The sequence below is a fragment of the Tachypleus tridentatus genome, chromosome 1 (genome assembly GCF_004210375.1).
Source record: "Tachypleus tridentatus isolate NWPU-2018 chromosome 1, ASM421037v1, whole genome shotgun sequence".
NCBI lineage: Eukaryota > Metazoa > Arthropoda > Merostomata > Xiphosura > Limulidae > Tachypleus > Tachypleus tridentatus.
The window spans coordinates 114,649,301-114,665,297 of NC_134825.1; the positions used below are offsets into that span (position 1 = coordinate 114,649,301).

General features: G+C 33.7%; 1 protein-coding gene across 5 annotated transcripts in view; it reads right to left on the reverse strand.

Moving 5' to 3' along the window:
* Window positions 1–1,552: 1,552 nt before the first annotated feature.
* LOC143258704 (E3 ubiquitin-protein ligase Su(dx)-like) overlaps window positions 1,553–15,997 on the reverse strand; it is a 53,202-nt gene continuing 38,757 nt past the window's right edge. For all 5 annotated transcript variants that reach the window (XM_076518162.1, XM_076518151.1, XM_076518144.1 and 2 more), the window contains 10 exons: window positions 13,844–13,969; window positions 12,893–12,974; window positions 12,507–12,578; window positions 11,770–11,858; window positions 6,805–6,964; window positions 6,189–6,322; window positions 5,734–5,874; window positions 4,367–4,487; window positions 3,434–3,635; window positions 1,553–3,347 (listed from right to left, as the gene is read on the reverse strand). In XM_076518162.1, the coding sequence (XP_076374277.1) occupies window positions 3,175–3,347; window positions 3,434–3,635; window positions 4,367–4,487; window positions 5,734–5,874; window positions 6,189–6,322; window positions 6,805–6,964; window positions 11,770–11,858; window positions 12,507–12,578; window positions 12,893–12,974; window positions 13,844–13,969 (1,300 nt within the window). In that variant the 3' untranslated portion in view covers window positions 1,553–3,174. The remainder of the gene's footprint in view (window positions 3,348–3,433; window positions 3,636–4,366; window positions 4,488–5,733; window positions 5,875–6,188; window positions 6,323–6,804; window positions 6,965–11,769; window positions 11,859–12,506; window positions 12,579–12,892; window positions 12,975–13,843; window positions 13,970–15,997) is intronic.

Here is a 15,997-nt window from a genome sequence, read left to right on the forward strand (position 1 = left end):
GTAACATCTTCGTTATTATTATATTTACTTTCATAATTTTGATATTGTGGGCGAAAGTGGCTCCAAAACACAGTATATTAAATTAAACCGAGTGTTGACATCATAGTTCATGACCCGTTGCCACAAATTCGCGCTCTGCCGTTTTGTGTCGTATATTAATAGTAAGGCTTAACTAGCACAACTTGACATGCAAGAGATATTCGAGAGGTGGCTATATATTTTTGTGTGCTTTTTTTTAACCAACTGCCTACCCTTTAAAAATTACATAAGGTCAATATTAAGAACGTCTGTGCGCAGAAAGTTTAAAACAAGCAAACAAAATCCAAACGCGGGTTAACACTACACAAATTAATTTGTCAAGTAACAGTTTTAACCCTTCAACTGAGGGTGGCAGCAGATGCAAGCATTTTGGGCACAATCTTTTGAACAGCTCACCGCAACAAATAATCGCGAATCTTTGTGCATGGGGTTGTAGGCAGATTTACACAAGCTGAAACAAAGGGTTGAAGTACAACCCGCCCTTTTTATAAGGGTGGTTTATATGTGAGATAATACAGTGGTCTGTCATGTCATGGGCGAACTGCGATTATACTAGAAAAATTCAAAAGAGCAGTTTTCTTACAGATAGGTTATTAAAGATGTAAAGCAAAAAAACATACCGAGGGAGGTAAAGCTTGTATAGGAGACCATTTTTGTTTGATCCATAAACATAATATTGGGGTTACAAGAGAGAACCTTCCGACCCAAAATTTTATTTTTGTTGAAAGACATTACTTCTCGTAGCGTTAACTTCAAGCCACATCCTAACATCATTTTACTTTCATCATAAAAATGGTGTAGAGAATCAGAATCGTAGCAACACGAAGCGATCAAGTGAACGCATCTCTATTTTCCCTTTCATCAATTTGGAGTTGGTCTTGAAAGTTAAATGTGTGGTCTCGGATTGCCTTTTGTAAAATCGTTTTACAGTGAAATTGAAACTTGTTATAGTGCACATTAATGCCGTCCAATTTAATGTGATGGATTAAATAATTCCAAGAACAACCTCAGGTCCATAACATTGCAGTAACATCCAAGAGTATGTGAAAGAAGTCATGTTTAAACCACTTAAATTCTTTACATCAGGATGCACAAATAAACTTGTAAGAACTAAACCAATTTAATCTTTAATTACGATGTATCTAGTTTGGTCCCAAATTTGTAATGTAATACTTTATATATTAATAAAATTTAAAACTAGGCTATTTCTGTGTGTTTATCTGTGCTGTATATTGGATCCATTAATATTTTCATCAGGTATTATCAGTAATGATTCAATACAAATTGGTCATGTAATTTTGGGAATATTAATTTTCTTAACATAAATAACAGGATGATACTCCACTTAGCTAACCCAAAATGTAGATTGAAAAGGATGTTTTGGGCAACCAGGACCTCGACAGAATCTGGGGAAAATGTTCAAAATAACTTTATAAATAAATTGGAACATGTTTTTTTCCCAACAATCAATACACACATGTTTTGTGTATGTAAATTTGTACAACTCTTAAGATATAGCAATAAATTTGTTTTAATTGAATAATAATAACAACAAAAGTTGTACATTTCTCACATCAACCCTGTACAAAGGGAATATCTTAACACATCCAGCATGTTCATAAAACACTTAACTTTACTGTACAGTTATTAAACCACACAAGTTAGCTGTTCACTCGATAAATGCCACTGTCAGGACTATTAAAATATAATTCTCTTATAGCTTGTGTAATAAAACAACCTACAAAGCTATGTGCTCTTCTCAGCAACATATCCATCTGATTGATAAAATCAACACCTAGGATAAAACTAGTTCCCTCTCTGTCTTGAGCTCACAATAAACAAGATGTTTGTCAGCTGCAATTTGAGACCTATTACGCTATTTGTGAAACAATTCTTATGGAAAATCAAGTTTCAAAGAAGTTACTGACCTATTACAGGATGCAGATGTGTTACAGCTAATAATAACCACAGAGTTTCAAGTTACACACAAGAAAACACAAACTTAAGTACAATTTCACTGAAATTCAATTTGCATAACAATAACAGCACATTGTACTTCTACTGTCTGACTGTTTTTCTATTTCACATAGTTTAATTACAAGCACTATTTATATAATGTCCTTTAATATCACTACTACCAATGACTCGAACAGCTTATACGTTTCTCAGTAACGTTAGTGGCTTAACTTTCAGTACTGGTTTATGTAAGTAGTAACACCATTTGTTTCGTTTCTTCATCAATTTTCTCTTCAGCTATCTGTAAAAGTATCTTAAAACGATAGTATTAAGTTTAACACTGTAGTCACAGCTTATAATTATCACATTTTAAAGTAGTGTTGTAGATTTCTCTGTAACTCTCTGAAATTTCATGCTTACAGTTCCTAACCTTAACCAAATTCATCTCCTTTTCATACCACTCATAAATGCAAGTTCATAGACACTTGTCTGGTTATTGCTTCATGTACACATTCATCAAACTTCTGGTACTAGCTTTAATAATTTACAGAACTTTTTTCTTAAGAGCTGTTTTTACCCTGAAATTGTCCAGGACGGACCGAGAGGTTTCAGATTTAATTTCTGGTTAATAACAAAACCCGACACTTTTTTTTTTCTATTCTCTTAAAAACACTCAGACATCACACTGGTTCTTCTGAAACTGAATGGTATGAGAAAAGATGCCTTTTGTATTTTTAATTACACCAAATGAATATTTTTGGAAAAATTTCTGAAGTCTGTTGCTGAACATGGCAGGTGGTTAACAAACTTATTTCTATGATAAGTAGATATGCCAGAGCTGAGACTACACCAAGTATCAGGTAACTTCTTACAGTTGTGTCTATGATAAGTAGATATGCCAGAGCTGAGACTACACCAAGTATCAGGTAACTTCTTACAGTTGTGTCTTCTCAGTGATGTTTTGTTTGCTGCTTTTACAGAGAACTATTGAAGTAACTTTAATGACATCACAAGAAACAAAAAAACACTTGTACTGCTGGAAAGTCAAACTTTGTTCACTGAAGTTGATGTCATGGGTTATATTCTAAGTAATGTCATAGATTCATTACGTTGTGGGAACGGATGCTTTTTAAGCAGCAGGTGCTGCCACAAGATTACAACCTCACATACTTCACACTTCTATTCCTGAGCAAACCCTTCTGTTTCTTCTATAGCGAAAGTCAGTTTTTCCACCAGTTGTTCATAAGTCTTGTAAGGAGGCAAGTCCAGTCTGTTGAAACACGTGTGACTGCGTGGAAGCCACGTCTCTTTCCCAACCTTTTCCACACAAAACCTCTGAGGTCCACTACTTCCTACAGAAAAATCAGAGAAAACAACCTTCAAATGAGCTGAACTGCTTTTCAACTTCATAAGGATACACAATAAAGTTCAAACTTACCCATTAGTTCAGCAAAGCCACCAACAGGTACCCGACATGTTCCCGTCACAAACTGTAAGAGTCTGGAACGTTTCTCGTTGTCCATCTCCCTGACGAACTGCCAAAACCAGATCACTTGTTTACTGTTGCGAGTATAGTGTCGGTATATAGTGTTCCGATACCAGTCTTCTATGTCTATCTCCTGCATTCCACACAGCATAAGCTAAAATGCACACAAGATACGATTCTTAGTATTCTAATATCGAAGAAGTCAACGTAGTGTAAATTAGTACAGAAATCATATGAAGTTTCCATGAATAGACACAATGTATGAATTCAAGTAACTCTGATTTTTATTGGCTGGAGATAATGCAATTGTTTATTTATCACATACCATAGCATTGATTATTCACGGACATAACATAAATGCCTAACTTGCTATGAAGCACAGTTTATAATTTCTGCTTGTAAATTATTAAACAATTATTCCAAGGCTATGCCATTTAAGTAGATAATACATTTATAAGATGTTTTGTTTGTTTGTTTTCCAAATTTGCACAAACCTATACAAGGGCTATCTGTGCTAGCCATCCCTAATTTAGCAGGTTAAGACTAGAAGGAAGGCAGCTAGTCATCACCACCCACTGCCAACTCTTGGGCTACTCTTTCACCAAAGAACAGTGGGATTGACCATCACATTATAATGCCCTGACACCTGAAAGGGTAAGCATGTTTGGTGTGACGGAGATTGGAGTAGGAGTCCAGTGCCGTAACTACTGGGCCAAAAGTGTTTTGAACGTGAAATGTAAATATTTACACTTTTATCTGTCCATACATTAATCAAATTTAACAAACTTCCAAATGGTCTCTTAACTAATACAGTAAAGCACCAGAGGGAGTTGAAGGAAGAAAAATAATAAATGATGCACACATCATAGAAAAGTTTATTACTACCTCCAGTTCACGTTCATCAAAATAATGCAACCACTCCAGAGGTAGAACTTCATTGAATCCATCGAGAAAAGCTTTCGTTTGTTCCTCTTGTCCTCGAGAAAATCTCCAGTCCGTCATCATTCTATGGGCAAGGATAAGAAGAAATTAACAAGTTTATTAACAACCATTAGATAGTGAATGGGCATTAAAGCAATCCAGGCCTAACACCTATATTGTCATACATTTGCCTTCATTCAGCCAAGTTTGTGACCCAAGAGTTTTCATACTATAACTTCATGCAATGTTTCAAGCTTTTAGTAAATATTATAAAGCTCCTGTAGCCCAAATATTTCTGAATAAATAAATGGAGTAGAAATGTTGACTACTTCAAAGGCAAATATACTTTTAATGTAAGATTAAAAATACTATTTATTGAATGAATAATTCAGATTTTGTTTGCATAATCTCTAAAACCTCCTAAAATTTGGAGGTTTCATCAGTAAAACTATCCTTGAAACTGTATTCTTTACCCTAACTCTAAACAGGGTTGGTCAATTTGACCAACCTCATAACCATCCTAGATTTTTTTTTTGTAATAATTACTTCAAATAGAAGCAGAAAATAAATGTTTTTCTTAAATGTCATTGTTCTTTGAACCATGTCCAAATAATAATGCTGTTGCACAAATCATAAATTGCTGGATGACAATGCAGCTCACATTAAACCATCTTAGCTACTAGCAAGTGCAACTCGTTAAACATTATCATTAACTGGGTTTTTCCTTTTTTGTCATCTGTTAATGATACTTAACCGTAAAGTATTTATTTAATTAAATACTTCTTCCAAGAATAAAAGTAACAATAACCTCTAATTATCATGATAAGAACCATTAAATATTCATCCAAGCTCTGCACTGCGTTCTTGTGGAAAAAAAGTTTGAAGTGGAAGTGAAACAGACTATTTAATGTAGAGAACACAACAGGTAGGTGTGATTCTCTAGTTTATGGGTCATTAAATAAATAAAACTGAAGGCTGTAAAAGTTATTCTTCATCTGAGTAAACTATATTATAAATAGTAATTTACATTAAGCTCTTGAACAGGTGGTAAATAATTTAGAGTAAAAAAGTGGATAGTAAATATTCTTACATGGATTTTGTATATATCAATTTTTACGTTCTGATGTGAAGTTTGTCTGAATTTTAAAGGGTTATTTTTAAATACATTTTTCATAGCTTATTGGCAAATGGTATGAAACTATCATGAACAGTGAGTTTGGTTCACATATTCTATCACGTTTCAAATGAATATATAAACCACCAACGGTATGATACAGCATCACCAGATTACTGCAAAAGGCTAGTGTGTATATATTTTAATGTTGGAATACCTGACGTATTCGTCTTTGTTAACTTCATCTACACGGGTGTCAGCTCCACCTGGTTTTAACTCGTGTGACTGAATCTGGCCAAGGATCTCGAAGTCAACACAGTAGAAAAGCTCCAGTCCACACTCTTCGATGTTATTTTCTCTGCAAAAGATCAAAGCTCCAGATCTCATATCAAGTGTTTGGTCTGCTGAAGACAAATATATTGTGATAATAACTTGGTATTCTAAGAAAACTTTCTTAGAAGTGTTCATATCAAGTGTTCGGTCTGCTGAAGACAAATATATTGTGATAATAACTTGGTATTCTAAGAAAACTTTCTTACAAACAATATATTAAACTACAAACACAGGTGGTATTGATTCTGGTGTTTGTCAGAGATACACATTCTCTATATACGAGAACTGTCTAAAACATTCGAACACAGTTTCAAAGCACCAAACCAAATTTTCACTTACTTAATCCAAACCAATGAGTTATAAAACTCTGGGTCAACACTTTCTATGTCCTTCATGGTCAGCTTCTTTCCTAACATTCGTTTGTAAAAAGGTAACGTAAACCCAGTGTATATGAACTTTCCATGGAACAAGGCCTAAAATAAAAAAAACAATGAATTTTTAGTATGTCAACAGAGAAACATAGCTACATACTTTAAATTCAGGCTTAGGAGGATGTTGGTTAAGAACACACTAACTCAGCTAATCTTGTATTTCCTCAGTACACAGTTAAGTCAATGTTTACATAAACACAGACACGATTAGTGAATAAAAGAGTTTTTGTAGCAGTTGTAATCTGACTCAACACACTGCTGAAACATAACACATAACCAGAAGTCTAGTAACTAACAGTACCTCTCTATAAAACAAGATGTGTTACAATATCTAACTTGTGGACAAGTGATTTTGTATTAATATACATTGCAGTAGTTTTTCATATGCTTTATACCACATAACACTTACTGAAATTCATTAATAAAATCTGAAAACTAGACACGAATGAGGAATCTTAATTTTATCTCCTACCTTGGTCTCCTATAGTTACTGTGGTAATGTCTCTTTGTACAGTTAGACTTACCATTGCAATGAACCGACCTATAAATCGAAAGTAGAGCAAATGGTCAGGGTTGACGGAAGAAGCAGGGTTGATTTGTAAGTTGTAGTTGTTTTTACCAGCATACTCAAACAGACAGTACATAGGGTTGAGCACTTCGTGAGACAGAAGAAAAAACCATTCCCTGAAAATACAGAAATGTTGTGACATCTACTGCACTATCAACAAGGACTAATGGCATATCAGTGTTCTGAATGTTGACATTTCTATAATAACTGTCCTACTATATGTCATATACTTGAGGAATGTAGATATGTTTTACTACTTTACAATGTTTGTGGTATCACTCAACATCCACTTGGAATTTTCCGAGTCTTGGTACGAGAATCGTTTCATTTTTTAACCGTTAAATGGCAGCCATCATCACCTACAACATGTTTACTGTTTAAGGGTTAAACTAAACAATAATAAACTACAACAGCCACACACAATGTTAAGTTAATACTGCTTTAGTCATCAGGCTTCTTTGTGCAGTATTTAAGATATACAGTAATTCATAGGAGAGAAAATGAGCAAATGCAAGTAAGTGGTAAACTTATTATTAGTATAATACATTATTATGGAAAAAAACAAGTTCCACCAGCTGTAAGTTAATGAATTCAAACAAGTTCTGAAGCTTTCATTTGATCTTCTCATTAGTTATTTATATAACATTAATGTCAAAATTAAACATTTAGATACATTTTAAAACTTTACTTTGTCAAAACACTTTGTTCTTTTTTCATTTGTACAAGATCTTTTGAGTTTGACACAAATTAAACACTTGTAGTTAATGCAGAGTTTCTAATCCTTTCACTTTACTGAGATATAAACCACAAAGACAGACCAACAAGCTACAACCTTCTGTCACATCATCACAATAACCCTCACTGCTATTCAGTAACTTATAACCAATGAAAGCAAAATGTATTAAAATAACTAAACCAATAAACAGAGTCGATGATTTATATATGTAAAAACTGCACATTTGGGATTTGAATCCCAAAACTTTACTTTGTCAAAACACTTTGTTCTTTTTTCATTTGTACAAGATCTTTTGAGTTTGACACAAATTAAACACTTGTAGTTAATGCAGAGTTTCTAATCCTTTCACTTTACTGAGATATAAACCACAAAGACAGACCAACAAGCTACAACCTTCTGTCACATCATCACAATAACCCTCACTGCTATTCAGTAACTTATAACCAATGAAAGCAAAATGTATTAAAATAACTAAACCAATAAACAGAGTCGATGATTTATATATGTAAAAACTGCACATTTGGGATTTGAATCCGCTATTACGATTCGAACACCTACCGATTTAACCAGATGATAAATATAGAGCTCTCCTGTAATGAGTGATGTTGAGAAAACCCACTTATAGAGAAAAATATATAAGTAAAAATGGCTCGTTTGAGAAAATATTTTACGTAGAGGAGCGAACAATGTTTCGACCTTCTTTGGTCATCATCAGATTCACAAAGAAAGAAAGAGGTAACTGACTGGTAGCTGACAACATGTTTGAAAGGTGTTGTGTAACTGAGTGTAGGAATGTAGAGGGCATGCTTAGATGTTTGAATATATTTTTTAATATAGGTATAAAGGTGTTCCTTTGTATTGGTTTATCTTGGGCTTGAGTTGTTGTATAAGCATGGGCAACCCAGTATCACCAGTTCTAATCAATATTTTTATGACACAAGTTGAAACACAGCATTACATCCACCACTATACTGGTACAGATATGTAGACTACACGAATGCATGATTCACATCTGCAGAACACACACTTAATTTTTTCAATCACATTAACTCTATACATCCCAACATTAACTTCACATGTGAACAGGAAGAAAGCAATCAAATATCATTTCTTAACCTCAAAATTACAAGAACCGACACACAATTCAAAACAGAAATCCAACGAAATATCACCCATACTGGACTATACATTCCTTGGGACTCAGCACATGAAACAAAACAAAAACTCAATACACTAAGAAACCAAATAAACACAGTCATAAAACTATGCTCACCAGATAAAATTAAAGATGAATTAGACAAAATAAAACAATATTCCTTCAACATCAATAAGTTTCCTCCACAAACTGTTGAAAACATTATATGCACACACCTTGACATAAAGCAAAATCAACCAACAAAGGTAAATTTATCTCATGAATCAAAACATCACAAAACCATATACTGCTGTATACCATATATTCCCGACATCAGCAGAAAAATAACCAACATTTGGCAAAAACTAGTAACAAGATATGACATTCCAGTTAATACCAAATTTATTTAAAAACCAGGCACAAAACTGAGGTCTATACTACGTAAAAACTACACCAACATTATTTATAAAATACAATGTGATAACTGCCACAACTTCTATATTGGAGAAACGAGTAGAAAAATAGAAACCAAATTTAAAGAACACAAAAAGTCACCTTCACAGGTTTTTGAACACTGCAAGTCAAATAAACACAACATAACCACAGAAAACACCCAAATACTAAATAAAGAAACAAACATAAACAAACGCAAAATTAAAGAACCCTTGCTTATACAACAACTCAAGCCCAAAATAAACCAATACAAAGGAACACCTTTATACCTATATCAATAAATATATTCAAACATGTGGTCAGCTTCCGGTCAGTTACCTCTTCCCTTCTTTGTGAATCTGATGATGACCAAAGAAGGTCGAAACATTGTTCGCTCCTCTACGTAAAAATTTTCTCAACCCATACCAGCCATTTTTACATATATATTTTTTCTCTACAAGTGGGTTTCTCGACATCACAGAGTCAATGATTTCTTCCATGTGTTATTGCACCACAGCTGCAGCATGCTTTGGATCGCTCTAATACCACATGATGAATCCTTGTTTCTAAGAGAATGATATGATAAACATTTACATGCACTTGTCAACAGTCAGGTTGCCATTATTAGTTTTGTGTTTCAACACCCCACATTTGTTATGTTTCCCCAAGATCCCTCAATGTAGATGTATACCTTCTGTTACACCATGTTCCTCAATGTGGTTGGAGAAAGCTAATGTTGACTTCATGTGTCAAAAGCAACTACAAGTTGATGCCCATTCCAGTTTTTGCTAATGCGTACGTTACTGTTCTGAAGACGACATTGGCAAAATCTTTACTGGACAATCATGTTTCACCAGTTAGAAGCAGCCAAGAGACTGCACTGTCTTCAGTGTTCCCATACATCATTCACTGGAATATGAAAAATTGAAATGTTCAGTTGGAGTAACCTTCATCAGTGAAAAAAACTTGCTTTTATACAGTGATGATGCAGAGTATCCATTACAGAAACTAAGTACATTCACCACACTACTGCTGGGAATAGTAGGTTTACAGACATTACTGGTGTGGCACCAAAATTGGTTGACAAGCTCATTAGCACGAAGGTATCCACAATAGTAATTACACTATGGTTTTGGATTAAGCATATCGTTACAAAATATCAGGTTTTCAAATTAAGTATTACAATATTGTGCAGATTTTCTCAGAAGGCTGACATGCAACATGAAAGTTAATTTTCATTTTAAGATTAAAACTACTTCAATGTGCGATAAAATTTCAAAAGTACACGTGAAATATTTCTAACATTCTATTTTTACTATTAAATTGAAACATGTTCGATAGATTTGGTTGAACTTTCAGCCACTGCTCGCTAAAATAGAAGTTACAATGACACGGCACATGTACTCATTAACTTTTCCAAAAATATAAAACTGACCTGTCTTGTGTAAAATACATCTTATACGTGTATTCATTATTACCATTAACAACTGAGATTTTTTATTTAAAACACAGAACAACAAAATAAAGCAAACATCTCTTTCAGTTACAACCTTTGAATTCAGTTGTTGCTTGCTAAGCCTTAAGCAATTTCACATGGGAAGGATGTGGAACAAAACTTTTTCTTGGTTTTATACACACACATACATACACATTTGAATAAGGAAAAAAATAACTTACTATATTGATACCACAGAAATCCATTAAAATTAATCAGATTAAGTAACAAAGTTGTGTGTGGCGAATAACAAAAATGAAATTTTTGATTGGTTATTCGTGTGTCATATAAAATTTAGTGTATTTCCAAATATTGAAGAAGGTGAGCAGTAGGAACCACTGTGTTTGATTCAGTACCTGAGCCATATCCTATTTTATATTCTAGTTTGTTAATGTTGGTAATTTGAATTTATAATCTGTACATAAATAGTGACTTAGTAAATGTGAACCAGTGCTGCATTTATCATACCATGTGACACAAAAATAGCTGTTTAGGCATGTTTAATATTAAATCATAATCTACAGTTTCATTCCAAAGCTATTGACATGAATTCCATGTCAATAAGTTAAAGTTTTGAATGCGATAACAGGGCCTCAGACTCATCACAAGACGGAAGGAGGGAACAATCCCCTATTATACCAATAAAGTTTGTGTACAAAAAATTTCATAACCTGGTCACATGTAATACACTCTCCCTAAAAACGTAGTTCCTAATACCTGAATGCTATACATCTTACATGCTGTAACAAACATTCTGAGGAATTTTTCTTATGAAAATTGTGTGATAATGTTGTATTACCAACTAAATTTATGAAATAAGTGATTTATTGAATAACAGTTTCTTACAGGACATTCTACTGTCTATGTTCTTCCATGCACCTGTGTCTAAGCTTGCTTTATATCTTTAAACTGCACGTGAAACATGTTCAGCCATAATGCAAGATTAAAATCTCCACGGAGGAAACATTAAGCTATCAGAACTCTGTCGATACAATTCTGCAACTTTTTTAAGAAACAGTAAATATGTTGGATGATAGGTGTCGTATTACACCACAGTACAATGATTACAGTTTTGTTACACAGTGTTGTAGTATTGATACAGGTTTCTAGTTGGAGACCTCACCTTGCAATGCCACCATAGTCCAGACCTTCTTCTCCACGAAATGTTATAAAAAGTCGTCTTCTGAGCTCGTGTGGTGGAACTCTCATAATCTAAAGAAAACTAAACCTGTTCCTTACCTACAATTTTCTGATTTCATATACCAAATACAAAAAAGTTTGTTTATAGTACAAATATTGTTTTTACTGATAAATGTACAAAATTAGCAGTTTTGAAACTGAGACTGACTCTTACCAACGAATATTATAATAACTTTTCCACTGTCAAGAGTGACTTCTCCATCTGATGTTAAACTAGTTTGTTGTTCATTAGTAACTGACCTAGCTTCTATAGTGTTTAAATGAATACATCCAAAACAATTTCTAATGAATTTTTTTCTATAAAACAACAGTCTACAGGTATGAATAACTGTATTGTCTTTTAATTTTAAAGCATATTCGTACAAATTCATTCATAGTTGGATTAAAGTCATCCTTTCAGATTCCAACCCTCAACTGTTTTTGTATTTCTACTATAAAGAAACTAATAAATTTTAACCTCTTGCTTATGACAAGGTATACATCATGTGTCTGCCATTTCTGTCTGCAGGGAACATATAGTCATATATAGTTTGAACGGTCTTAATTCAACAAAATTCAAAGTCTTCGATATTTTCTCTGGTTTCTGGAAATACAAAATGTAAACCAAAGAAAGAATACAATTATATTTTAATTAAAAACATTTCACACCAAAAGACTTACCTGACTGAAAGAATCTTCAAATATATTGTTTCTTGATACAGTTATTTTTATGTGGCTTGACAGAGCATTACACTGAAACAGACAGAATACAATATTACACACACATTCCGTTTCTTGATTTATAAATATGGAAAAATTCAAATGTCTCTGAAGGCAATCAAACCACAAGTTGTTGGATCACAGAACAATTAACATATTAAATTGGAATGTATCAAACATGAAACAAAAATACACAAATCTGGAAAAAAATGTTACATGAAATTTAAATTTTTAATGTCTTTACCTTCTGGTAAGTACAGAATGAAATATCTGTTTTTGATTTCTAACGTATCAACATCATTCCAAGCATCTGTTCAATTGACAAAGATATGGAAATTTACACTCACATGACACAGGTAACGAAACTGGGTAAGTTTCCATTTGAAATTCCTCTCATAAGCTACGGGCACACCGTAAGCTCCTTTAGGTCTGAAAATAAGTAAACAGAAAATTAGAATAAGCCACATTTTCTGAAAAACCAATTACTATAAAGATACGTTTCATATGTCTTCCATCAACCACGTTGTTTAAATATTCATTCAACAAATTTCATTTATATCCATGACCCGTATCTTGGAAACCATTTAAACAGAACTATACGTACTGTATTTTTTCAATCGGTTAAAACAAAATTGCCCGGTATGACATTGCAAATGAACAGTATAAAAGACAAGAGATACAGCTTTTGATTGTATTGTTTAACTTATAACATTTTTGCCTCGTGTGTCTGTTATTTCTACACAGTAGATGACAGTTGCTTCACGAGGGCCACGAGTGATCGAAACATTGTAATTAAGTCACATAAACAATCCACTTAAACACTATATCTCTAAACCTATATTTAAAGCATACAGTGGATTTCCTTTTCTCGCAACAAGTAAATAACTTGTGGGTCAAATAAATATCTGTAATATGCAAAGTGAAAAGTATTTTTTCCACTACATACATTTGTAGTAAACGTGCTACTTAGTGGTCATCAAACTTCTCTATATTATACGATTAGAATACTTCTCATGTTTTTAATGATTATGGTAATTTATATGCATTTCTATCACTGAAATTTAGAAATAAAACAACTTAAACAACCAGTAATAAAACATTTGTGTGTTCCCGGCAATCACCTAAAATAAAAATGTTTTATTTTTTGATAATTCTGTCTCTTCTTAAGAAAACCTATATTTTCAATTGTCCACAAGGTTGGGTTTCATTTGTCCAGAAGAGTGGGTTTCAATCGTCTACAAAAGTGAGTTTCAATTGCCTATAAGGGTGAGTTTTCATTAACTACATGTGATTCATACCCTTTGCCTCCTTTGGCAGATCGGGGATCTTGGAATGTAGTGGTCTTCATATTGTGGTCCACAAAGTACCTGGTGCCACCTGGTGTGTATTTTATCTCCCAGCCAGGAGGAAGTGGATCTTCTAATCTGAATCATAAGTATTGTCTTTATATATTTGCTCCCATATGTAATAACAGTGCAAAATAATCAGTGTAATTTTCACGCACGTTTACTGGAAATAAACTAAGCTTTTGGTGGCAACATAGAATGATGAAAGGGAGAGTTAGATTGCAAACCTTTTGAAAAAATGCTAAGATAAATAAATTAATGTATGGTAAAACACTATACTTTTAATGTCATGGTTACAGTTTGTCCCACACCTGGCTTGTCACAGTAAGTTAAAGTTCAAACTGTATAGGGAGAGGAAAGCACTGAAAAAGATATTTTTAGTAAGTAGTTGCTAAACACATTTTAAGCAAGTTATTGTCACTTGGTGACATACAGTGACATGAAAGATTAGAGGAACATCCCTGTAATCCTGACATGTTCCTATAAAGTACAATTCGTATACAGTGGAACTCCTCTAAAGCAGCCACCTTTGGGACTGAGACAAACTGGCCTGATTAGAGGGGTTCCACTGTACATAATTAGGGATTATGTAAACACAAAAAGGACTGTGATAGAATGACCGCTTTCAAGGGGTGGCCGCTAAGAGGGGTTCCAGTGTAATTTAAAGTGTAAAAAGCATTAAAACAAGGAAATTACTGAAATTCTTATTTCAACCACGACTAGTATATGTCAAATGATTGATCTAAGCAGCACGTAGACACATACGATATTTTAAAACTTTCTAAAGATGTACAATCTAAATATAAAGCAATGCTACATTCTCATCAACTACTGCCTTTATCTCTGTATCGGTCATTGTCCACAGAAATCAGGTTTTCATGTTCTGAACTTTTAAAAAATGTCATCCAATAAAACTCACGTGGTGCATTACTCCCACTGAAATGACAAAACAATAATAGCTAATACCTGAGACATTGTCAAGATCAAATCTTTATATGGTAGTGGTTATAGTTTAAGAAAATATATTACAAGATCTGTCTGCTGTTCTCCACATACAGATACTCAAGTTCTACAATATATATATATATATATATTATAAGATCTGTCTGCTGTTCTCCACATACAGATACTCAAGTTCTACAATATATATATATATATATACAAGATCTGTCTGCTGTTCTCCACATACAGATACTCAAGTTCTACAATATATATATATATATATATATATATATATATTACAAGATCTCTCTGCTGTTCTCCACATACAGATACTCAAGTTCTACAATTCAGACAAATGATGCCAAGCTCCAATAATAAAGAGAGGAAAACTTTGCTGATGTCATCACATGGATAAAGTGAAACTAAGAATATCGCAATGAGGAAATGTAGCACTAATGAACCTCTTGACAAATGAACGTGTATCCAGGTCTGTGGAACAGTAGTACAAGATGTTATATAGCACTAATGAACCTCTTGGTAAATGAACGTGTATCCAGGTCTGTGGAACAGTAGCACAACATGTTATATAGCACTAATGAACCCCTCTTTGCAAATGAACGTGTATCCAGGTCTGTGGAACAGTAGTACAAGATATTATATAGCACTAATGAACCTCTTGGTAAATGAACGTGTATCCAGGTCTGTGGAACAGTAGCACAACATGTTATATAGCACTAATGAACCCCTCTTTGCAAATGAACGTGTATCCAGGTCTGTGGAACAGTAGCACAAGATGTTATGTAGCACTAATGAACCTCTTGACAAATGAATGTGTATCCAGATCTGTGGAACAGTAGTACAAGATATTATATAGCACTAATGAACCTCTTGGTAAATGAACGTGTATCCAGGTCTGTGGAACAGTAGCACAACATGTTGATCTCTCTTTGCTGTTCTCCATAGCACTAATGAACCCCTCTTTGCAAATGAACGTGTATCCAGGTCTGTGGAACAGTAGCACAAGATGTTATGTAGCACTAATGAACCTCTTGTCAAATGAATGTGTATCCAGGTCTGTGGAACAGTAGTACAAGATATTATATAGCACTAATGAACCTCTTGGTAAATGAACGTGTATCCAGGTCTGTGGAACAGTAGCACAAG